Source organism: Sminthopsis crassicaudata, chromosome 4, assembly GCF_048593235.1.
Source record: "Sminthopsis crassicaudata isolate SCR6 chromosome 4, ASM4859323v1, whole genome shotgun sequence".
In the NCBI taxonomy this organism is placed as follows: Eukaryota; Metazoa; Chordata; class Mammalia; order Dasyuromorphia; family Dasyuridae; genus Sminthopsis; species Sminthopsis crassicaudata.
The window spans coordinates 373,643,019-373,667,229 of NC_133620.1; the positions used below are offsets into that span (position 1 = coordinate 373,643,019).

Sequence of the window (24,211 nt, forward strand, 5' to 3'; positions counted from 1 at the left end):
GTTGTGAGGATAAAATATATTTGTCAAGAAAGCACTATAAAAATGCTATCATCATCCCTCCTGCTGAGACTGTATTCTCTTTCCCCAACCCCATGTTTCCCGTCCTAAAAGCCCCTCCTGGACTTGGAATTAAAGAGCAGAGCCCTTGCCTTTGTCCCTGTGAACAGTCTGTGAGAAGGGGAGACAGTGCACAATAACAGTCTTGGGGGAGGAGAAGAATTTATTGGTTCTTCCTCCATCCAACACACACACATCGTGTATCAGCTGTAAGCGGGCACAGCCCCAGGCAGCTTCCCCCCAATGCCCCGTAGCCCCATGCAGTGCATGAGCAAAGCTCTCCTGGGTGGAGAGGGAGGGAAAGAATGAGCAGCAAGGAACGGCCCCCCACCCACCCAGAGCAGGAAGGAGAGGGACAGGGGTCAGGGTGTTCAGCAGATTTTTTTCCTGCCAACTGGTGCAAGGAGACGGTGATAGAAGCTGGTCCAATGCCAGCCGGTAGCTTGTGGCCCGTGTTCACGTGGGCCTAGATGGGCATCCGGGCGGCATAGAACCCAGTTCGGAGCCAGGTGGAAGTTAGCAAGTGACGTCAGGGCTCACAGCCCACTTTCTTGGCTGCCCCCGTTGACGCTGTGAGGACGCGTGGCTCTTTCTAGCCTCCGGCCAGACAGAAGACGGCGAAGGGACGAGCCAGAACTGAGGTCTCCACAGCTTCGCAGGTGGAGGCTTTCCCGTCCAGGCCGGCTCCAAGGGCTCCGCTGTACCTAAAAGGGACAAGGAGGTGGGAGGTGGACTCAGACTGAGAAACCGTCCTGGCCTGGGAGCTCAGCTCTTTCAGAGAAGCTTCAGGCAATGGTGGGATGGAACACAGGTGAGCATGGCGCACGCTCCGAGGAACGGAGCCATCTGGGTCTCAGAAGGCCCGTGAGACCCAGTGAGACTGGAGTGGAAGCACTTAGCACGGTGCCCAGCACACAGTAGGTGCCTAATGAAGGCTGAGAGATTGACTGATGAGAAACTCTAGGGGCTTGGCTGAGGGAATTCTAGAATGCAAAGCTGGGAGTAACAGAGCAGTGACAGAGTCATGGTCCTAGAGAGTCTGGGTGGAACATGTGGGCAGAAGGACAAATCAGGGTCAGTGGGGCAGAGCTATTTTTGGCTGAATGAACTCCCCTTGATTCATACCTGCTTATGACCATGGATGCCATGTCCACTGGACTCCTGTACCCTCCTGGACATCTGGAGGAAGCGAGTTACTAAGCCACGACCAGGCCAGCTGCCCTTTAAATCCCCCAAAGAGTGGGCAGGTGCAGGCCCAGAAGGCAATGGCACCTTTCGCCAGGTGGGCACTGGACGCCGTTTCTCAGCTGAACGGGCACGGAGCAACTTGGGGGAAGGGCAAGGGGCAAGGCGGAAGAGGCAGGCTTCAGAGCAGAGCCCTGCAATGCAAGGAGGAGGGTGAAAGATGGACAGTGGTCACCCCACAAGTGATGGGCACATTCTCCCTACCGTGCCCGCCCAAAGCCCAACTTGTATCTCGACCTGTGTCTGCAGAGGAGAGAGAAGCAGCTTCCTCCTCAAGCACTTTGGTATAAAGGTCCCTGAAATCAGCTGGACAGGGGGACAAAAAGGGAAGTAAGTACCTATAAAGTGCTCCTTTACAGAGACACAATGAGCTTGTTCTGCCAAGGAGAACCCTCCCCAAATGGTAATCTCATTGTCCTCAGTTATTTGCCCGTGCCCCTCCTATATTCCCAGGCACACTAAAACCCACCCTCTCCTGACACAATGGCCTCAACCTTGCTCTGCCCCCTTCCCACCCACCAGGCGCCTCACCAGTCTCGCTGGACGTGGCAATGCCCGGGTCACTATGGGATCGAAGCAGCAAGGTGGGAGCCGGCTGAGGAGGCCGGTGCCCGGGGGGGGTGAGGGAGCCTGAGCTGTCACTGAATCGTCGGGCAGGGGGCCGGGCAGGAGGGGCCTCTCCTCGACCTCCTCCCCGAGGTCCCCGACGACGGATTTCTGGGAAGCATGGCCCGGCCCAGGGTGGCCAGCCTTCTAGCCGGTGGCAACTTCGGGCAGCAGTGGGGGCACCCAGTGTGGGGGGGGCTTCTGGGGCAGAGCAGGAGTAGGAGCGAGCAGCTCGGGGTGGTCTTGGAGGCAGGGGACTATCCTCAAAGGGACCCCGGAGCCCACAGTCCAGGCTGAGGCAATAGCCAGCCCGGCTTCGCTGGATGGATCGGAAGAGGACGTAGTCCACAGAACGCACAGAACCCTGGAGCTCCAGCAGGCACGAGTCTTCAGATGGGCTAGAGCCGCCAGGGAGGTCTCCAATGGCCGACAGCACCAGGGACCCACTGTCCATGGACACTGTGGACACCAGGCACCCCGGGGTGACACTGGGCCCTTGTTCCAGCCTCAGGGTTTCCCCCTCCCATAATCATTAGGATCAAAGTGTCCCCACCACCCCAGCCTCTTTCCTTTTGTCCCCACCCCCCAGAACCTACTTAGATCCAATGAAATAATGTATATAAAGCAATTTGCCCTATCCCCTGAGCCTCCGTTTTCACCCAGCCCATCCTTCATGCTCCCAGAACAATGGTACCAAACTCAAACAGAAAATGGGGATCACGAAACCATACATAAGGATGTATCTGGGCTACATGTCAACTTTATTGTTTAAATATGACATCATCTATGTTTTACTGCATTTTTATTTTGTCAAATATCTCTCCACTACACTTGAAGCTGGTTACCCTGAAAGGTGGTGGGCCCAGGTGCTTTGACACTTCTATTCCAGAAGAAACATCCTCAGATCCACCGATCCCCAAGTACCTCTTCCCTCTGGTCCCATGATTCCTAGATTCCTTTCTCCAGCCCTGACCTCACGCCTGGCAAATAAAATTCTGATTCTTTGATTCTAATAGCTTGGACCCCGAGGCCACTGACTCAAGCTGTGCCCCTTAGCGTCCCACCCCGCAGGAGATCTCCTCAAACCCACCCATCTGGGCAGCTGCTGCCTCCCCCAAGCCCATCCTCTCACCGTCCACGATGGAAGCCACTCGGTCACAGATACAGGAACTATCATGAAGCTGAGCGTCAAAGAGTGTGGCCTGTGGGGAGGTAGAGGGATCAGGGGCTCGCTCCTCCTTTCATCCATCTACCAACTATTCATGGTGAAGTGGAAAGAGCTCTAGATTTGGAGGCAAAAGGTCGAGGTTCTAGTCCCAGCTTCTCCACTAACTGGAGGCATAATTTTGGGCTGTGACCTTCTTAAGTTTCAGTTTGCTTAGAAGGGGATGATAATAATACCCTACCCTGCTTCTTGAGGTTGCTGGGAGGTTGGAATGAAAGAGTGATGTGGAAAGGTTGGTGAACTACAAAGTACTGTGGAGAATTTATTGTCAGTATTACTATTCTAGCCTCAGCCCCGCCCAGCCTGGCCAGCCCGACCCTCCACCCTCAGCTCTGGCCAAACCCCTCCACATTTCACCTGGCTATCTCCTCGCAGTCCCATGACAGCCTCGTAGGACGGGGGACAGTCGGTGGGATACAGGGGCACTGGGCTGTCCATGGATCCATTGTAGGTGATGCTGAGAAAATGTGAGAAAGTATCAGCCGAGGACCCCTCTCCAGTTCTCGTCCCAGTTTTCTCCCTTCCCCCCCTCCTTGCCCCAGCCCCTGTCCTACCTCTGAGCATCCGTCTCTGAGCTGCAGGTGTACTCTGGGGGATAATACGGAGGTGGGGGCACTGGGGGCACAAATTCTTCCAGGTCCAGCATAGTGTGGAGCAGAGGAGCCGGAGGAGACACACAGCCCAGAGGCCCCAGAGTACCTGAGGCTGAGTGCTCAGGAGCCAGCTGGGGGGGAGGAGGGAGAACCTGATCACGGAGGGTCTCAATCCCTGCCCCCTCTTTCCACTGGCCCCTCCTTCCCCCTGACACCACCCCAACCTCTTTCCTTTTGTCCCCACCCCCTGGAACCTACTTAGATCAAAGGAAATAATGTGTGGAAAGCAGATCTAAGCAATTTCCAAATGCTAAAGTACCTTAGAAATCATATTTATTATCATTGTCCTTACTATTAATGCCACACCCTAGCTCCTCTCCCTTCTTGGCCCCCCTTGGCGCTCCAGAACATGTCTCCTTTAGGCAAACACTACCCCTCACCCAAGTCTCCCTCCTCTTGGCCACATCCCTGTTCTTCCTGACCTCTGCCCTCCCCCAACCCCGGCACCGGGCACACACTTCTGACCTCTGACATCCCCCTCCTTGCCCTGGATCCCGCCTCCCCAGCGCTCCAAATACAAGCAGACCCCCTCGGTCCTCTCCGTGCCCAGCCCATCATCTCACCGTGTGCACTAGGTCGAGAGAGAAGATCTGGATGCAGCAGACGATAGCAGAGAGCGCACAGACAATGGCAGCGCAGACAGTGAGGCCGCAGACGCTGAAGAGGAGGTTCTGAAGGCACGGAAGCGGACGGTGAGTGGGTGCGGAGGAGGGCCAGGGGCCTGGGGGCTCAGGATTCAGGGAGGCCCAGCAGTCCCCAGGCCCAGCGCTCCTTAGCTCCCTGAGGTGCCCGAGGAGAGGGAGCGGCGCCCCTGAACGTGGCCTTCGAGAGCCGAGGAGACCGGCGGGACGGGGCAGGGAGCCGCTCTCTGTCCGGAGGGGAGGCTCACCTTGAGGGCCCCTAGAGCATCGGCACAAGTTGTGCTGAGGGATATTTTCAGCTCCTGTCCGGAGTCCCTGCAGGGTCTGGGCAAGTGAAAGGAGGGGCAGCAGACACAGACTTTCCCTTCCTGGGTAGGGGCAACGTTCGGAGAGTGAGTTAGGAGCGTATAACCAGCCCCCAGCCCCCGGACATCCCTGGCCCCTTCCTCTCACCATTGAGCATTCCTGGAAATCTCGGGCCAGCTGAGCATTCTTACAGGACAGGACGGAGCCGGCCAGGCTGAGCATGACACAGAGCACGGAGAGCAGGGAGAAGAAGGAGATCTAGGGGGCACGGAGGGCGCTGGGCTGAGACGGGGCTGGGAACCACAGGTGTCCCCCAGAGTCCCCTCCCAGTGGGCGCCCTGATCTAGGCTCTTCTCCACTCTGGATGGGCACCAGGCGGTCCGCACTACCCACCATGCACTGGGGAGGTGACTTCCTCTCTTAGAGGGCATGAGTGGACAATCCCCCCATTGGGCACCACAGAGTTCCGAGTCTGAGCTGGTTTGGGTGGGCACTGCTCCTTTTGTACGTACCACCAGAGTGAATGGTCTCTTCCATGATACGATGCCAACTACCCCTGAGAATGCCAGCTGGAGACAGAGTGGGCACAGACTCAGGCTGGTACGAGGGTTGCATTTCCAACCCCTCCCTCCCCCAGTGCCGACCCAGCCAACGTTAGAGGCAGAAGGCACTTAGGCCAGGAGAGTTATAGATCACTGGGGGCACCAGGAGGTGCCCCTTCCCCAGCTGTCGGGCAGTGCCCTGGAACAGTAAAAGGTAGGCAGAGGGGAGGAGGACGTAGGGATGTGGATTCCGGGCAGGGGGAGGGGACGGTGGGGAAAACAACAAAGGAGCTCTCCTTGTGGCCCTACTCACCGAGAAGCCAGCCCAGGACGGGTAGGACCTCTTTATGTTTTCCGTAGAGGTGACTGAAGAAGCCACCATGCTGAAGGTGACCACCAGGACTCCCAGAATCACCTGGGCCAGCCCCAGGGTGAGCAGAGCTTGGAGCCAAGGCCGGTGGAGCCGGAGATGGGTGAGGCCTCTGGTGCTCGGCCGGCTGGTCAGTGAATGGCTTGAATCACTGGGTGAGGGCATCGTGCCCACCCCCTTGGCGCCTGCCTCTGTTGCAGTGCCCCCCTGGCACCTGAGAACATCTCAATGAAATCCAAGGCCACTCCCTTCTCTCTTCTTGCCCCCCCCTCGCCCCTTAGCCCCAGAACCCACCCCCTGCCTGGGCCCCAGGGTGCATGGCCCAAATGTTCCAGCTGGAAGGATGTCAGAGGGCACTTGAAGAGACTGGGGTGGGGAGGGGGGGGAATCCGCCTGTCCCCCAGGGACGGAGGTCACGTTGGGGCAGCAGGAGGCTCTCTCCCTACAGCAGGCAGAGGGTGGGCACAGTGCCCGGGGGCAGCTCGGAGGGAGGGGGGGCACCGGTTCATTTCATCGCCCTAGGGATGTGGGGTGGGGGAGGGGAGCAGGGAGGGGCCAGATTCCCCCTGGGAAGATGGAGGTAGGCTCTAGGATGCTAGACAGAGGACGGTTCCAGAAAAAAATCTGGGGGCCTGGGGTGGGGATGGAGGACTGGGGAGGATCGGGAGGGAGGGGCTGGGATGGAACGGGAGATGCAGCAAGGTGCGGCGGGAGGATGCCTGCGGGCGGGGGAGGGTAGTCGGACCGGTGGGTCCCGAGGCCCAGGTGGGCTGTCCCTCAGAGGTCCGGGCTTCTCCGTGGGGTAGGGCTCCACTGCAGGGCCGGCTCCCCGGGCGGCCAGCCCAGCTCGGCTCCCCGGGATCCTGGCTGCAGCAGGTCCAAGCGGGAGGCTACGGGGTTGGGGGGAGGAAATGGGGGGTGGAGAGGAGGGGCGGAGTGAAAAGGAGCAGCGCGGAGCAGTCTGGGAGCTGTAGTCGGGTCCTGGAACCACTAAAGTGGGGAAGAGGGGGCGGAGCGGGCTCCGCTCCCTCCCCGTCCCCTCCCCCGCCTCGGGCTCCGACGTGCCCATCCCACTCCAGATCTCCCACTTATCATCCCATTTATCTCCGAGTGCATCCTGCCCCACCCTACTCTCGCTCTCCCCAGGCAAAGAGCTGGTTCCGGCAGCCGGGGCTTCCCCCCCCCAGGCCCAGGCCAGGCAGAGGGCGGGGAGGGCCCCCGCTGCTTCCGGGGCCCAGCCCCCGGTTGGCCCCGAACCCCTTCTTTCCCAAGGTTCCCTACGAAGACACTGAGTGAGGCTCGGCTCCAAGCTCGACTTTCCTTTATTTAAATAACTGAAGCATTAGCCTTGGCACAGCAAAGGGAAGCGGGGCTCCCGAGGAGGGGGGGAACAGCAGCACGGAGAGGCCTGGGGAAGGGGGCCGAGTTGGGCAGTGGTTGGGACTGGGAGCAGCACCCCTGGGTTCCCCCTCACCCTCTTGGGCGGGCCAGTTCTCACGGCCGCAGGTAAAGGAGAAGAGACAACAAATATAAGTATCGGTCCTTCCCCAAAATCGATCCTAGGAGAGATTTGAGGGGATTTAAGGGAGTAGAGCCAGCTTCATCCAGAGCCAAGGTTGGGGTGTCCAGCCGGGGAGGGGGAAAAGTAGGTGAGGAGAAGAACTTTATGGGGCTCGGAAGGCATTGTTGGCGGCCCCCGCGGCCGCGTTGGCCGCAGCCGTGCGCACCGCGGGGTTGGAGAAGACTCCGGCGGCAAACTCTTGCTGGGCCTTCTGGAAACTGGCACCTGTTCGGCGGTACAGGGAGTGGATCTGGAGGTTGTGAGAAAGGGGAAGGACTTTACCATGGGAACAGCCACATACGGGCTGCCGGGCCTAAGGAGCAGCCAGTCTGACCAGTCACCACTTCCGCCATTCCTCTCCACCACCAGCTAACCACTTGTAAGCCATGACTCTTGGAGACAAAGCAGCAAAGGGAGTCCAAAGGGGAGGTGAGCAGGTATTTGGAAAAGGCTGAGGGCAGCTCTTGAATTGAACTGAGAGGTCCTCCGGTGCCCCGGGAAGCAGAAACTCAACCTTTACCAAGTGATTCTAGCCCATTCCTGACCCACCGCCCCAATGATAATGGACATACTGATGACCCACCCTACCACTGATGGGGGTTTTAAAGAATAGGGAAAGGGACAGCTAGGTGGAGCAGTGGAGAGAGCACCAGCCCTTAAGTTAGGAGGACCCCAGTTCAAATTTGACCTCAGACACTTAATACTTCCTGGCTCTGTGACCCTGGGCAAGTCACTTAACCCTTTGCCCTCAGCAAAAAAAAAAAATAAAATAAAATAAAATAAAAAAAAAAATAAGAATAGGGAAAGCACATTCACCAACTGCTCTTCTGTGGCTCCTTCTGTATCTAACAATTGGCTTTTAACCTTCCTTTTCAATGTTCATTATATTCAAATCCATTCAACAAAAATCACCTATCTACCACAGGCAAGACATTGGGAAAGGTAGGTAAGACCCAGGCCCTGCTCTTGGGTTGCTGTGTCCAGCCTGCACCTGCAAGGCCCCTTCACAGAAGTCCCCCAAATTCCTCCACCTTCCCAGTCCACCTCGGTCCTGACCCTCTTTACCCGCTTCAGCATCACAATGCCCAGCACAGCAATGCCAGTGAAGAACAGGGCGACTAGCAGCATGAGAACAGCCACAACTGTGTTGATCTTCAGCACCATCAGGGCCGAGATCCAGCCGCTGCCATCCAAAGAGAAGGGGAGCACACATGTCACAGCCAGGCCCTCCCCAGCCATCTTTCCAGCTCCCCATCCATCCCATTACAAGTCCCCACTCTGCAGATGCTCCAGCCCCTGTGGCTCCATAAGTGTAACTCTGGGCCAGTTCTCCTCCTCTTCCCTGCTCAGTCATGGTTTTTAGCAATTTCTCTCCTTTCACTCGGATTATTTACTTCAGCACATTCTATTCACTCTCTCACTGCTGGATGTTTCTGCCTTTCTCCTTACTTACTACATTCCCTATTCTATACTCTCCTCTTCCAGGAAGCCTCTCCAGACTACTGACAGATTTTCTCCTAATCACTCCTTCCCATCAGTGAGCTATAGAGCTCTCCAATCAATTTTATGACTTTGTCTTAAGATTTCACTATTTTTGTATTGATCAACCTGCCATCTTGGGGGGGGGGGGGGAAGGGGTAGGAGGGAAAAAATTAGAACAAAAGATTCAGCAATTGTCAATGTTGTAAAATTACCCATGCATATATCTGGTAAATAAAAACTTAAGAAAAAAAAAAAAAAGATTCACTGTTTTCCTTCAACAAACTAGAAGCTATCCAGACTTTAGCCTAGTGCTTTGCACACAGTAGGCATTTAATAAATGTTTACTAACCAATAGTAGTTCATCTTCTTTCTCTGAATCTCTTGCTTCTGCCTATATGGCACTAGAATTCTGCCTATATGGGGCACTCATGACAAACAAGAGATGGAACAGAGGGAAAGTGGACAGGCTAACCTGAATCCTGATGATGGGATGCCGATAGCCGCCAGCACGTATATCACGTCTTGGACGAAGAAAATGAAGAAGAAAACGAAGAAATTGAAAGAACTGTCACTCCTGCAAGGAAATAAAAACACATGGGAGGAAGAGATGTTAGCCAGAAGGAGTAGACCTGGAACACCCTGATAATCTGCCTCCCTCCCACAGTCCCATCCTAGCTCACCTGAAAGCCTTGTACATAGGGCGGTACCAGCAGACAAAGGAGCAGGGTGTGAAGAGTAGGGCCCAGAGAATGGAGAGGCCAAAACTAGAGCCACTGGAAATAGGGGTCACACAGAAAGAGGCCAGGCAGGCAAGGAAATTCAGGAGAAGGGCCAAGGTACTGCCTGGTGAGGAGGGGGGAAAGGGACAGTTTCAACATGGATGAAAATACAAGTTTACCTTAGTATTAAATACCCAAAGACCTCATCTCCATAGGATAAAAAGATGGTAAGGAACTGTCAATCAGCCAGCTCAGCCATCACGTACTCCATAAAGTCTTCACAGTTCCAATTAGCTGAGAATGTTCTTTTGGACTTCAAATCTTTCCACAGGGTGAATTTCTCCTTTGTCCTATCCCACACTACCTTGTATTTATTCACGTACATGTGTATCTCTCCACTAACCACATTACTGCTGAGAATATAAGCTCTACAAGAGCAGGGATTATTTTTTTTTCCTATCTGTAACAGCTAATATATGGTAAGCACATAAGAAATGTTTCTTAAATTTAAGTAAGTTAAAAGAACAAATATTTATCCAGCATTCCCATGGCAGAAATTCATTAAAAGGAGGAGTCTAGCCTTACAGAATCCTCTAACCTAATAGCAAAGGCAAACCAAACAAATAATAAATATGTGTGACCACCTGTGTTACTATACTTAGAGGAAAGAGAGTGAGAAGTCAGAAATGTGCTGGCAGGATGGAGAATGGGCCAGGTGGTGGTAGGGAGATCAAGAAAGAAGGCTTCCTGAAGGAAAAAGCCTTGAGTCATGATGGTAAATTAGTGAGGGATATTTTGACAGGAAGAAGCTTTTTTAGATATATGAAATGGCAGGGCAGCTAGGTGGCGCAGTGGAGAGAGCACCAGCCTTGAATTCAGGAGGACCTGAGTTCAAATCTGTAATCTCAGACACTTAACACTCCTAGTTGTGTGACCCTGGGCAAGTCACTTAACCCCAACTGCCTCAGCCAAAAAAAAAAAAAAGGCGATATGAAGTGGCTTAGAAACAAATGAGGGAAGTTTCAGGCTCTCTTTTCCTCCCTGAAAGATATTCTTATTCTTCTACCTAAATCAAGCCTTTGGTTCCCCACTACTCACACATCCAGAGGTAGTACATGGTAGACACTGTCTTCTGAAACTCCTGAGGAATTTCCATGGAAATGTCTTGGAAGAAGCAGGGCTGGACAGGGCAGAATGAGGGCAGTGGGGGCCAGTTGTTCTGCCGGGCTGCAAGGTATAGAGTAGGCAAGTGAGGAGGATACTACAAAGCTGTCAGAGATCAAGGGGGTCAAACTCAACAGGAGACAAATCCCTATTTTCCATCAGCAGGTTCTGACTCAGATGCCCATGAAGGATGCCAGTGAGGGAGTGGTAGCAATGGCATTAAATGGAAACACTCCCATCTCCTTTTTTTGCTCATTTGAGAACTTTAGAAGACTTCATTCCCTGCCTTCATCCCACAAGGGCTGGCAAGGTGTCTAGTTGCCATCACCAAAGACCTACTAGCAGAACCCCCCAGAGCCGCATGCCGCAGCTCTCTCTCCCGCCGGTCCAGCTCCTCTGCCTTTCGGTTGAGCTCTTCCTGCCTTTTCAGAAGTTCTGCAGTGGCTGCTGCAGCTGAAGCCTGCCCGGAGATAGAAAGGCAAGGGTGAGTCAGGCCTAGCTCTGTGCGCTCAGGCCCTCTCTGAAGGGCGCTGCTTAGTTCCAGGCGCTTCTTTACCCACAATACCTGAGTGTTATAGGAGCCATAGTTCTTGGGTTCTGTAGGGCTGAGTTTTCTGGAAGGCTGCTGGTGGGGCTGGGCTGTCGGCGGAGGGGCTGGGGCAGGTGGCTCATAGGAGGGTGATGACTGTTAGAGGATAGAAACAAACCTTGAAAATCATCTAACTTTCCAAACTCCACGTAGCACAGTGATTTGAACTGGTCAACTTTTCAACAAATAAACGCAAAATGGAATCAAAAATGGAACTCCCTTTCACAGTCCCCGTGTCCCTGACAGAAAGCCCCCGATTGCTAGTTGAACACTTCTAATACTAGGAGGGGAAGGGCGGGAGCAGCAAAAGAAGCTCTAAGTATTACTTTTCTTGCTCTGATAAAAACGGAAATAGAGAGCACTGCTCTGCCTCTCCCCTCCTCGCTGAGCCGTCAGGCCCGAGCCAGGGCTCCTGCCACCTCTCGTTTCTATCTCGGTTCCTGAAACCCCTTTTCTAAGGCGCCGGTGAGACAGGGAGCCTTCCCAGCGCCTGCGTCTCCGCCGCTCTCCCGTCTCTAAAGCTGAGCACAGTCTGTTTCCCTCTTATCTTCATTCACTGTTCTCCAGAGTCGGTACTACGGTGCCTCAGGAAGCCTCCCTACACTGGCATCATTCCGCCTCACTTTTCTTTCTCTCAGAGAAGCTTTCGGCCCCTGTCTGGCCCCTGACAAGCCGTGGGATGAGGCTAAGATTATTAAGGCAGTGCTTTTTCCCTCGCCTCCCAGACCGCCCCTGGCCTCCCAGACCGCACAGTCTGATCCCTGGAGCTAGTCCTCCGGAGCTGCTGCCACCCCCTCTCAGGGCAGGAGGCAGTGTTTATAAATCTCAGGTCGGTCCGGGTCACGTGTCACACCGCTCCTTCCCCTGCGGAAGGTCCGCAGCTTTGCACCCTGGGGGACTTGGGAAACCAAAGGTCTGCTTTCCCCCTTCCTAGACCCAGACCACTGCTACCCATGCCCGGCACAGACTCACCTCGCGGTTCTCAAAAGGGTTGTAGACATCGAGCGTGGCATACTGGGGGCTGGGTCGGTGCTGGGTGACGGCTGGGTCCTGGGGACAGAGACTAGGGGCTTAAGGTGGAATTAGGGTGGTGGAAGGGTTCCCGGGAGCTCCCCCTCCTAACCAAAGACAATAGGGGCAGAGTGGGGAAGGGAAAGGAAGCGAGGCCCCGACTTGGACAGCCTTCCCGAAATCCTGCACCCCCCACCCACTCTCCCCAGACAAAGGGGTGCCTATGTTGAGGCCCTGCCCTTCCCCCCCAGTCCTGTGCAGAAGGTCCCTTGGGACAGAGAAGAGGATAAACAGGGTTCCCAGGCCACCCTCCACGTGTCAATCCTTCCCAGGGGTCAAATGTCACCAGGTGCTGAGGGTCAGAGGTCAGCCTATCCCCACCATAGAAGGGGGCTGGTGCCTGTCACCTGGAAGGGGTTGTCAAACTCGCTGGGTTCGGCGAACGGGTTCCCACTATTCCCGCTCTGGGCCATGTCGGAAGGTCCGGCCTCGGCTTCGGCTTCAGCCTCGGCCTCGGCCTCAGCTCAGCCTTCTCCTGCTCCTCCTCCTTCCCTCCACCGCCTCTTCCGCGGCGGCGGCGGCAGCGGCTCGCGGGGCCTCGTCCCTGTCGGCCCGCCCCGCTTTCCAAGAGCTCTGATTGGCCGTGAGGACCGGAAGAAACTAGGGGATCCCTGCAACAGGAGACTACTACGCATGCGCAGAAACCCAAGACGGAAGTAAAGGATAATTGGCCTGTCCCAGTCCGGACTTGGGTACCGCCCCCTTCCTCATGTGACTCTCGCTGAAGAACTACGCCTCCCGGTAGGCACTGCGCCATTAACGCTCAACTTCTAGCCCCACGTGTTGTGGGAAACTGTGTCCCCCTGTGTCCTCGGGCACTTTCCCCTCAGGCCGTATCCCACAGCTTACCACGTAACCGCAAGCACCAGCACAACCCTGATCGGCAATTTCCAGGCACCAGAGGCTTTTCACCTCTTCACTAAGCTAGGTACGTCCCAGTAGGATCCGCCAGGGCCCGTGCGCGGGCGGACCGCGGCTCCGCCTTAGCTCCCGGGGTTTCCGCCAGGGTCGCTAATTTCCTAGCCGGGCTACAGGATTCCTCGAGAGCTGGCTGTAGTGCCTCCTTTCATAGTACTCAAAAGCCATCCGGTTATTTTCCCCTTAGGAAACTCATAAGGTGGGAATGAAAAATTTGACCCCATCTGGAAAATGCTCACTTGTTCTTTCGATACCCAACTCATCTTCCCGAACTCCAAATTTCAGATGGGTCAGTTGAAGCACATCATATTTTATTTCACAAAGACTGTACAAAATTCCTTATAAAACATAGGGTAGGTACTACCTCACCACCTCACGCCCCCTCCAGCACTGCTGGAAAGAGCAAATGAAGGCCCGAGAGGGTGTTGAAGGGACAGCTTTATATACAGGGCTTCAAAGGGGGAAGAGAATAAAGGCCAGAGAGCTCTGCTGTATTTACACTATCTCACATATTCACAGGTTTACAAAGGAGCCAGGAGGAGGGCGAGGGAAGTTACTCCTGCTCCATTCTTTTGTATAAAAAAGCACCAGTGTCCCAGATTGGCCACTCATTGCCGGAAGAGGCAACCAGGGGCCCCAGGCCCAGTTGTCACCGGCTGATATCCCGACTGGAGTCCCACACCTTAGCGCTTGGCGGTTCAGCCCTAAGGCGGGCAAAGAAAGGATGTTGAAGGGCTTCGCCCAGGGTCAGTCGCTTGGCAGGTTCATATTCTAGCATGCTCTCAATCAGGTCAAATAGCTGGTGGTGTTCATCTGCCTCTGATGTCAGGTATCGCTGGTGGAGGGCAGGAAAAGGGTGAGCTGGGCTGCCCAGGGAGACAGGACCCTCCATGGCAGGCAGATTTGATTGTGTAGGCTGGGTTTTGAGTTCCGAAGAGCATCTACCCCAGACCAGTCACCCATAAGCCATCCTATGAACCTCCCAACACACTGATTTCACAGCTCAATGTACTCAAGGACACTCATCCTTGATACATGAAACCAATTTTCCTTATGTCTTCTATTTGATGTTTCCTACAGTTAGAGATGGCATTTGTTCCTTAGGTATCCAGGATGCTGCCTTGACCTCTGACTGATACTTTTCTTAACCATTGTTTTCAGTCTCTCAGTTCTGTCCCCCAATAATCACACTTCCTTCAATTCCTTCCAACCCCTTTACTAGTCCCCATATTTAAAACTAGTCTCTGAGATTCCACCATCCCCAACCCTGCTCACCCGCAGAGGTTTGCAATTCTCTCGCACATAACGGCCAGCCGATGTGTTCTCATCCCAATCCAGTCGACCCCGGTAAAAATACTTCTGCTTCCTGTTGGAGGTGGGGGTTTAAGGGATTCAAGGGGTTCACATTCATAAGGAGAACTCCCCCACCTCCTTGATCTCAGCATCATTAAGTAGAAAAAATGCTGGTTTAGGGGGCCAGGTAAGTACCTGGCTTTGAAATCTATATATGACATGTGATTTTCTGTAACCGTGAGCAAGTTAATTGACTTTTCTGACCTCTATTTCCCCATCTATAAAGGAGATAATACTCCACAGGGTTATGAAAAAATGAGAAAATATATGTAATGCACTTTAAAAGTCTTAAAGCACTATAAAAACATCAGTTTTATTATTATATCCCTAGGCCTTGGCTGGCCATGAAAAGCATAAAGAAGACTGATGAGAAAATGTACCCACTTCTCAGGAAATCCCACTTCTCAGAGGAAGAGAATGAGTATTAAGGCTTCACCCAAGCTGGGCTCTCACCTACCTGGTTTTTCTGATCATTCGAGAGGGAATGGGCCCCAGGATCCTCTCCATCATGGCCAAATGTTCTCGGTTGTCATGAGTCTGAGAAAATCAAGAAATAAATGGTCCATGGGGCAGGGGGAATGATAGATTAACTGCTAAGGAGACAAAAAAGCTGCTGTATGGAGAGATGGGAAGGAATGATGGGTTGGGAAAGCAGGGAGGTGGACTCTCAGAAGGTGAAAGGGTAAGTAGGTGCCAGGGGGTGATGCAAGGCGCCCTTTCCCCCTCACCTGGAACAAGGTGAAGCCAACGTAGTACTCGAAGATGATGCAGCCGATGCTCCACACGTCACAGGGCTGAGTCCAGCCGAGCTCTGGGTGTGGGGATGGGAGGGGGGGAGGGGGAGATGGCGCTGTGAGGCCCCAGGTGGCCCCACCCTCATCCCACCCCATCCTGGATGATCTTACTCTTCCTTACCCAAGATGACCTCCGGAGCTCGGTAATGTCGAGTGGAGACAATGGTGCTATGGTGTTCGTGATCAAAAGTGGCACTGCCAAAATCCACTACCCGCACTGCTGTATTCTTCACACTCCGTTCATCCCGTTTCTAGAAGAAAGACAAGCAGAGATTGAATTTCAGCTTTTGGCATAGCTATGACTTGGCCTTGTGCTTAAAGCACTGAAGCATTCATTCTCACAAAGAATCCTTGAGGATGTGTGCCATTTTTGCCTCCCACCCACTCCTTCACTAGCCAGAGACACTTCTTGCTTCCCAGCCTCCACATCTACCTCAGCTAAGTACTTTCAGAAGTGGAGGCCAGTTGAGAATCAAGAATGATTACCTACCAATCTAAGAGTCTACATATATGTCCAGAATATTTCTCAATGTGTAGCACTTGTTTTTCTAAATAAGAATGTGAGTATATGTGCGTATAAGCCTTTGTGTATATATGAGCGATGGCTACAGTCAGAAGAAGGCCAGTGCTATCCCCCTTTGATCCCCACTCAGCTTTTCTCTTTGGTGGTTTTTCTCTGGGTATGCAAACTAGCTGAATTCAATAGCCTAACAGACTATCTGAAGGAAGAGAAAAAGAGCAAACTGGAACATAAGTTTAGCCAGAACTACAGAAATGTGGAATCAACATTATTAATGTAACATTTGATAGAATTAAAAAAACAAAACACAAAACCTCCCAACTGAAAAGTAGTTCTTAGTTTTTCTCAAATTCTCTTGCAATTTAAGCTGATTTTCTTCCTTTCATTCTATTATTGTCTTAGTGGAAACTGAAGTGGAGGCAGGGAGAAAGGAGATGATGTGGGAGACATAAAGGTGAAAGGACAGGAAGCAAGGGAACAATTGGAAGTGGCACAACTGGCCCTACCCCTTTGCCAAGGGGGCAGGCTCTAGCCCTCTCACCTTCTCCAGGTTGTAGGTGAGTTCATAATCCGAATTCACAAACAGGATGTTTTCTGGCTTGAGGTCCGTATGTGTCAGCTTGTTGTCATGGAGGACTGCAGGGGAGAGGGTGGGGTCAAGCCAAGTCCTAAGTAGGGGCAGGGCTGAAGCATCCCAGCCTAGTCCAATGGGTGGGATCAGAACTGTGATGGAGGAGGCTGTATCTAGGAACTGCTCAGGAGTACTACTCCCTATTCTCCAGCCAATTAACTGACTGCACCAAGAACCTTTCTGACTCATGGCTGATAATCATCTACAAGGTTTACAGAGAAATGGATACATTCAATTCTTAGTGCCAAAGGAGGGGAAACTGTGATGTTATAAAAAACAGAATGATCTTGAAACCATGTATCTGGCTTGGAAAAATCTTTTGTACTGACCCAGATACATGAAGGCATCTGATGCTACAGAAATCTCCCATACTTCAAAGCAATTCATGAAGTTGCCCTATTAAGATCTGATTCAAGAAGAACCGTGAAGCTGTCCAGATTCCCTATCCTGAACCCTGGGTTAACTCAACTAGTCTCTGCTATCCATGTCGTTGCTGGGGGTGGACATCAACCCCCTCTGATGAATGCACCTTCTAGGCCAAACAGCCCTATCTAAACACTGGATGTCTGGCTTGTACCTTCCCTGAAAAGAGAGGGAAAGCAATAATTAAAGTGTTTTGGTTTCAAAGGCCTTGTCTTCCAGCTCCAGATGGGCTGAATGTAGAGTGACAGTAAAGAGAGACGGTGATAGTAACATCAGCCAAGGAGTTAAGTCAGAAGAAGAGGATGTCAAGGTAACATTGAAAGCAAGAACTGCAGATTTTAGTCAAGAGTTCGGTGCTCAAGGGCTTCACGAGCGTGAAGCTGAGCCTGAAGAGGTCCCCTAGGGAGGGGGCACTGCCCTGAGCCCGCCTCTGCCCGCCCCACTCACACTTGACGGCCTGACACAGCTGGAATGCCATGTGGCGCACTTGGTGGATGGGGTAGGGCAGGTAGTTGTTGTCTTTGAGGAAGTCGAAAGTGCTGAGGCCCAGGAGCTCGAAGGAGATACACATGTGGCCATGGTAGTCAAACCAGTCAAACATCTGGACACACAGGCTGAGGAGAGAGGGAAGGGGAGAGCAGTGAACCCCCTCTGCCTGCTCCTCCTCCGCCTGCAGCGGTGGCAGGGTGGGCTCACATGGCAGGACAAGGTCAGCAGATTCAGGGCTGGTCAGGGGCCCTGCCTAGCCTGTGGTCAACAACATGATTGCCCTCAGGAGCTCTTTTGCACGTGATGCTGGAAAATCATCAAGTTAGTTTTCTTCCATCACTAAATAGCTCTGGAGATTCTGTTTCCCTTATGAAGTCTTCCTGGATTGATCAGAGAAAACAGATGCAGGGATGGATAGAATCTTAGATGCCATCTAAGAGGAGACTTAGATCCAAAGCATGTGTCCATTCTATGTCCTAAACTATCTTTGCTTACTTGGTGGTCTTCTACCCCATGCACTACAAATGTAACATGCTCCGGCTTCTGCAACTAGCATGTAGTTTTCCCAGTCTCATTGCTAAAACGCACTCACCCTTGACCAGTGTTTGTTATATGTATGTATACACACCTCCAGTTCACTTACAGGTCTACCCATATATGTGCACATGCACACACACACACAGAAGCTTGTATTATAAAGAGAGAGCCAGAGTGAGGAGGACCAAGGTTTAAAGACTGACTGTGATACTTACCAGTTTTGTGATCATGGGCAAATCATAATTTCTGAGCCTCAGGGATCAGTGGAGGCATCCATACCAACAAAACTACATGTCACTAATGCTAGCATACACCTGGCATGAGCTAAGTACAAATTAAATGCTTATTGTAATATTTTCTCCTATTTAGAATGTGTGTATGTATGCATGCAACATGCGCGCACACACACACACACACACACACACACACACACACTCACACTCTTCTAGTTCATACTTTGGCTTAATGCTTTTCTAATGCCAGTATGACTTATGTAAAATATCCATATACACTGTATCTTTTTGAGATCATATATTCCAGATATCAAGGATTATGCCATTATAAAAAGCTCTATTACCATCTAAAATTAAGAGCTTATTAAATTTTTAAAAATGCAATTGATTATGATATTATTGGAGATAAAGAAATAGAAAAAGGACAAGGAGAAAATTTGTATCCTCTTGTTTCTTCCATTTCCCAAGTGCCCCCCAAATCCTGGGTGTGTCTGTTGTGTAAGAAGGATGGAAACTCAGGCCTTCCTTCCTTCCCTGCCCTGCTTACTTCTTATTGTCTGGATCCTTTTCATTGATCTTCTCCAGAACATTGATTTCCAGTCGTGCTGCCTCTTTGTACTTTTCCACATTCTTAATGATCTTTAGGGCAACCCGAGCTCCACCCCTGCAGGATGGCAGGAGAAACTGTTGGTGGGTACTCAAGAACACTCCAGAATCTATGAGATTGTCTAAGATATTTAGAAATGAGCAAAGTGTGCCCTAGATATGCTCCATCCCTCTATTTCTGTGGTTATCGGGGGGGGGGGGAGGGGAGAAACGGACGACAATAAGGGTTAAGAAAGAAGGGTTAGTTCATACCTTCGATGATCCACACACTGTACAACACGGCCAAAGGTCCCCTCTCCTAGAGTGCTCACAATCTCATCTGAAATGGTACAGAATGGGATTGGGGGAAGAGGGAAGGAGAGAAAAGGTAGGGTAAGTTTAATTGGTAGAAGATGAGCATATTGACCTGGGGGTAGGAGATGACAGAAAGGGGAGACAGATAAGTCATGGGAGGAGACCCCTGACTGATTCCCACCACCTAAACCCCAGGGTCAGAAGAACTGGAAGTGGGCTATAGGGATCAATTTATAATAACAACTCAAACCACCCATATGACAAACATCACAGAGAAGAGACAGAAGAGGCAGTGACTTGGGTTGGCATAGGGGAGATTAAGATGTTTATAGGACCATTACAAGCTATAGGATTGTTACGATTTGGCTTGTACATCGCTCTTGTAGCCAGTCCCCGACGTGGTAGATGAGGTGACCCTCAGCGTCGTCCTCCACACTCTTGGCTCTCCGGCTGCTGTGCTGCTGTCAGGGGGCGGTGGGGGGTAGGAGCGAGCCAGGTGTCGGAGCGGGGGCCGAAGGGAGGCGGGGTGAATGGTAGAGGGGCCACCGGTCACAGGCGCCCAGCCAAGGGGGACAGACGATGATGGGGGACAGCGGAAGGTAATACGTCAGATGTAATAAGGTGGATTGGGGACAGAAGAGAGAGCGACGTATAATCCCAGGTCCCCAAATCCAAAGTGGGGTCAGAGGAGGGATGGGGCAGAGCAAAGAAGTGGTTTAGTTGCTATAGTCACCACAGTCCCATGACAGACAACAATATCTCCTCCATGGGGCAAGAGTTACCCTACCCCCCACCAGTTACCACCACAGAGATGGGTACAGAGCCCAGAGGGAGAGAGGCATATCCCAAGCAAAGCCTCAGTTTAAAATTAACTATTATTACTAGATAATAAAAAGTAATCAAAGCATTTAGAACAGAGCTGATCATCCTAAGAACAGCAGGTATAATACACCAAGTAGGGCACTTAGTAAGCATAAAGGCATAGTGTTTACATAATCCAAGTTCTAATGTCCTGGTGTCCTTTAAGAGCCAGAGAGGTTCAGAAGAAGAGAACTGGACTAGTGCCCACCACAGTATTCACACCCCATAGCATAGATGAGAACAGGTCATTTCCTACTTACCCAGAATCCTAAGAGTCTTGAAGAATGGGGAGAGAAGAGATGATGTTGAGTACTCACCGAAGATGAATGGCTGAATGTCCGGCTATGTCGTCTTCGCCGCCTGTGTTTCCTACGGCTACTGCGCTGACTACGGTAGCTGTCATCCCGATGATACTCATAGGAATGTCGATACTCAGCTTCATAGTAAGGTTCCCCTCGCTCTCGGCTGTAGTCACGCCTGTAGCTGCCACAGTATCGTCGGTCATAAGCCCGCCTGTCAGAAGAGTGCTCATCATAGCTGAAAGGACAGAAAAAAGTCCTAAAGATTAAACCTTTTTGATTTAGGAAAAGCTTCTTTCCCATTCTTGTACAATTAGACGTTCTGCCATACCATATGACATCAAACAAACTCATTCTCTTTCTCTTCTCCAGTTTCTATTAGATTAGGGAAAAAAAGAAGCTCTACTAGGAAATAGCTATCTTCTCCTAGTCATCTCAAGAGCCCAAGCCCTGAGAGAGTGAGATAATATAGCCAAAGAAAACAGCCCCACATATATAAATATCACACAACTTCTCAAAAAACAGCATAAAACAAAACCAATTTGATCTCTTTTCATCCCCTTCTTTACGAGGCATTGACCTCTTTTTAGAGACTTTTCCTGAACTCCACTCATCATCCACAATGCCAGCACTCTCACTGACCGATCTTATATCTTACTAACCTTTGGTCACTTTATGTGTGTGTTCTGCTTCGCTGACCAGACTAATATATTGTGAACAAGAAGCTCAACAATTTCATTTTCTAATGTTCTTTATTATTATCGACTCCTATCTTACCTTCCAGATCTCTATTTAGAATGGGTATTTGTAAATATTGTTGATATTATAACAGTTGCAAAGTTTACAAAGTTATAGCAATTTTGCAATCATGCATTTCTGTGGACGTGTCTTTCCCTACACCGAGTTCCCTAATGACTTCCTAGCTCCTCACCTCCTAGAACGGACATGATAGCTGTCTTCTCGCCGGCGCCGCCGAGTCCGGTCACTGCTGCTGGACCAAGAACGGCTTCTCCTACGCTTATGTTTTCGACTTCGGTAGTGTTCATGGTAGCTGCCCCGGCTGCCCCGCTCTGAAGAACGGTATCTTCGGGGGTGAGGCATCTGAGAGAAGAGGAGGAGACAAGTGAGGGAGGCAGGGCTTCATGATCAACCTTGATCTTTATATCTCTCCTACAAAGACCTGTGGTGTTGAATCATCAACTTCTTATATGACCTTCTTTATCAACTACAACATATTCCTGCCTTTGTGCATCTCACTCCATCCTACCAGTGATACCCTTTCCTCCTTTCCAATCTAGCTCAAAATTACAAGATTTTCATAAATAATCCTATCTGAATTATTATTTTACCTTGACTTTTCCTTAGCATTATATGCTTTCATTGTTGAAACACATATAAAATATGGTCTTTTGGGTCTATTATCCTTGCTTTTACTCTCACTTTTCTTTATCCCTGGAATGATATCCTTAGATCCTTCTACTGTTCCATTCACTATTACAATTCTAGGGATCGAAGTCCCAGAACTGTAAGGTATCTTAACCGGAGTGGTTTCCCCATCTATCTACTGAAATTCTATCATATAAAGCCAACTTAAAACATTTCCTTCTTCATGAATTTTTCCTCAGTCATTCCCAACTTAACACTTTGAAGTTTTGCATACACATGTTACCTTGTAATAACTGTTTGTGTCCTCTTCCCTTCTTTGACTATATTTTTCACAAAAGCAAGAAAAGTATCTTTATTCCTCTCCATGCATCTACCACAATGATTTACACATAATAGATGCTTATATGGTTCATCTTTGGATGGAATACAAGACAGAACAGATCTGTGTTAAGCTATTTTTGCTTATGGAATATATAGCAAGTCTTCAAAGTATATTGCTTATATGATCTAATGCCACTTTGTGTTCACACTATTTCTTCAATTAGCCTGTCAGTATATCAAAGACAAGAATCTTAATTTTATATCTAATCCCCTTTGCCAATACTCTACTAATACCCTAGAGCCTTAGCAGGCCAGGTAACTATACAAAATGAATATCAAATAGCAATTCACTATTAGAGTTCTAGGGATCTGAGTCCCAGAACTGTAAGGTGGTATAATTGGAGTGGTCCTCCCCACCCCCAAGCTCCCTTAGAATGTTTTCTTCAGAAAGCCTCTAGCTGGAATCCGCTTTCCAATACTGTTCCCCTCTCATATTCAGAAGGTACAAAGAATGGCTGGTTTTTAAATTGATATCAGCACTTTGCTAAGATTGACTACTCTCCAACTGCTGTGGAGGAGGAAGAACACTAATCCTTTTTCTCCTTTTTCCCCACAAGTGTGGGACACTTTCTGAGGGAAACAGTAATCACAGGTGAGGGAGATTGGAGGGTGTATGTTTGTATGCACAAACAAGGAAAAGGGAAGGGTTTCAGGAGCAGAGGATTCCATGTGTTAAGAGTTCCATTACACTACTCAGACATTTGGGTCGAATTCCGAGTCTCTTCCTCACTCCCAACTCCGAAGTGAGGAGACAGATGTTGGGCTAGACTCTCGGTCCATACGCTAAGACAATAATTTCTCAAGATACTAGTTACCTCTTCCTCACCTGTAAATTAAGAATATTTACCTTATTTCTTAAAGTTATAGCTAATAAACTGAGCCAATGTCCTCACAGCATGCTTTTGTAATCTTAAACCTGTACAAATCTTACATTTCCCAAGCATTGAAAATGCTCTTCCATTTCAACCTAGTTCTAGAACCTCACCCGCACTTAGAGGTTTCCTACGGAGCATCTTCCTTTAAGCTACTAAGGAAACCTCCCACACCGCCAATTTCTCCGTCTCTCCTCCTCCCTCCTCCATTTGCTCCAGCAACCACATTCCAAGACTGCACTCTGTTATCATAAACTTCTAGGGAAACCTCTTGTACGACAAACTTATAAGTCTCTTTTTTCCTAGTTGCTCAACCAATCAAGGTCCAAGAAGATACCAGCAGCCTGTGGTCTGGGAACCCCAGCCTAACTCCTCCTAACGTGTTCGGTTCACGAAGCTCCTCGACATACCTCGGTCCCCGAGCCCTAGTCACTTCGGACCCTTCCCGTACCTTCCGGCTTCTCACAGGACAGGGCCCCCTCACAAAGCTTTCCTTTTCTCGATACCACTGCCTCCTTCAACAACTAGCAAGGGCCCCTCGCCCTCTCGCACGGCCGCGACCCCAGGCCCCCTTTGGGGCCGGCACTCTCAGTCTCCGGTCCTCCCCGCGGCGCGCGCCCCCGCGCCCGCCATCTTGCCGCGCGCCCCCGTGGCCCGCCAGGCCGCGCGCTCACCGTTCTGGCTGCGAGGCCCGTGCGCTTGTCCCACAGGAAGTCCGTGATGGCGGCGGCGCTGCGGCCGGAGACCGGCCCCCCACCCCCCGCGGCGACGGTCTGCGGCTCCTCCCTCCCGCCCGCCCCACGCAACCTGGGGCCTCGGACCCACCGAACCCGGCCCCGGGCCCCGCTGCGCTCGGTTCCGCTTGCGCCCGGCCCTCTCCCGCCCCCCGGGATCTATCGCCTCCACGCCGCCCGCAGCTCGCCTCCCACCCCGGGCCTGGCCCCGGCCACGGCTCCGGCTCCGGCCCCCGGCCCCGGCTCCGGCTCCGGCCGCTCCACTCCGCCGCCGCCGCCGCCGCCGCCGCGAGCGAGCACGCACGCACGTCCTGCGTCCCTTCCCAGCTCCCTCCGACTCCTCCCGTCGGGGTCGCGCACGTCGCCGTCGTCTTCACGTTTACTCGCGGGAACTTGCCCGTCGAGGAAGGCGGCGAGGAGGAGCTGGAAGCGACTGATGGAAGGGCCAATGGAGTACGTGCTGCAGGGAGTCGGGGTGTGCCGGCGAGGCGTCAGCCACATCTCTCCTACGTTCTTTCTTTCCCTCGCTACTGCCCCTCCTGCCCCGAAGCCTTATTCTCTGGTCTGGGGCTTGAGTCTGTCCTAGGAAGCGCTTTGAGGTCCTTCGGTCTCCTGATCAGCTGCGGAGGGAGGGAAAATGCCGAGCTGT

At 51.7% G+C, this 24,211-nt stretch overlaps 3 protein-coding genes and 1 long non-coding RNA gene across 6 annotated transcripts; 1 reads left to right on the forward strand and 3 right to left on the reverse strand.

Moving 5' to 3' along the window:
* Positions 1 to 202: 202 nt before the first annotated feature.
* Positions 203 to 6,539, reverse strand: ENTREP3 (endosomal transmembrane epsin interactor 3). Its single transcript, XM_074262204.1, has 12 exons — positions 5,589 to 6,539; positions 5,246 to 5,302; positions 4,881 to 4,991; positions 4,676 to 4,795; positions 4,350 to 4,457; positions 3,688 to 3,857; positions 3,491 to 3,590; positions 3,041 to 3,110; positions 1,834 to 2,367; positions 1,540 to 1,608; positions 1,183 to 1,436; positions 203 to 761 (listed from the first exon to the last, which is right to left on the reverse strand). The coding sequence occupies exons 1-12, from the start codon at positions 5,808 to 5,810 to the stop codon at positions 594 to 596; spliced, it is 1,983 nt and encodes a 660-aa protein (XP_074118305.1). The 5' UTR covers positions 5,811 to 6,539; the 3' UTR covers positions 203 to 593.
* Positions 6,540 to 6,949: 410 nt separating this feature from the next.
* Positions 6,950 to 12,833, reverse strand: SCAMP3 (secretory carrier membrane protein 3). The gene is made up of 9 exons (XM_074262209.1): positions 12,579 to 12,833; positions 12,133 to 12,210; positions 11,137 to 11,256; positions 10,911 to 11,031; positions 10,506 to 10,634; positions 9,369 to 9,531; positions 9,161 to 9,262; positions 8,272 to 8,389; positions 6,950 to 7,456 (listed from the first exon to the last, which is right to left on the reverse strand). Exons 1-9 carry the CDS (start codon positions 12,642 to 12,644, stop codon positions 7,310 to 7,312), a joined length of 1,044 nt encoding a protein of 347 aa, XP_074118310.1. The 5' UTR covers positions 12,645 to 12,833; the 3' UTR covers positions 6,950 to 7,309.
* Positions 12,834 to 12,877: 44 nt separating this feature from the next.
* On the forward strand, positions 12,878 to 16,124 carry LOC141539426 (uncharacterized). The gene is made up of 2 exons (XR_012481294.1): positions 12,878 to 13,159; positions 14,834 to 16,124. It is a non-coding gene; the product is annotated as an uncharacterized LOC141539426 (long non-coding RNA).
* Positions 13,443 to 23,856, reverse strand: CLK2 (CDC like kinase 2). Of its 3 annotated transcripts, XM_074262205.1 has the most exons (14): positions 23,827 to 23,856; positions 23,503 to 23,560; positions 21,121 to 21,290; positions 20,208 to 20,427; positions 19,403 to 19,490; positions 18,988 to 19,054; positions 18,677 to 18,793; positions 17,318 to 17,484; positions 16,358 to 16,452; positions 15,418 to 15,547; positions 15,231 to 15,313; positions 14,960 to 15,039; positions 14,425 to 14,515; positions 13,443 to 13,984 (listed from the first exon to the last, which is right to left on the reverse strand). In XM_074262205.1, exons 3-14 carry the CDS (start codon positions 21,288 to 21,290, stop codon positions 13,799 to 13,801), a joined length of 1,494 nt encoding a protein of 497 aa, XP_074118306.1. In that variant the 5' UTR covers positions 23,503 to 23,560; positions 23,827 to 23,856; the 3' UTR covers positions 13,443 to 13,798. The 3 variants fall into 3 exon arrangements, with proteins under 3 accessions (XP_074118306.1, XP_074118307.1, XP_074118309.1); XM_074262206.1 differs by lacking the exon at positions 23,827 to 23,856 and having other exon boundaries at positions 19,403 to 19,487; positions 23,503 to 23,636; XM_074262208.1 differs by lacking the exons at positions 19,403 to 19,490; positions 23,827 to 23,856 and having other exon boundaries at positions 23,503 to 23,597.
* Between the last annotated feature and the right edge of the window lie 355 nt (positions 23,857 to 24,211).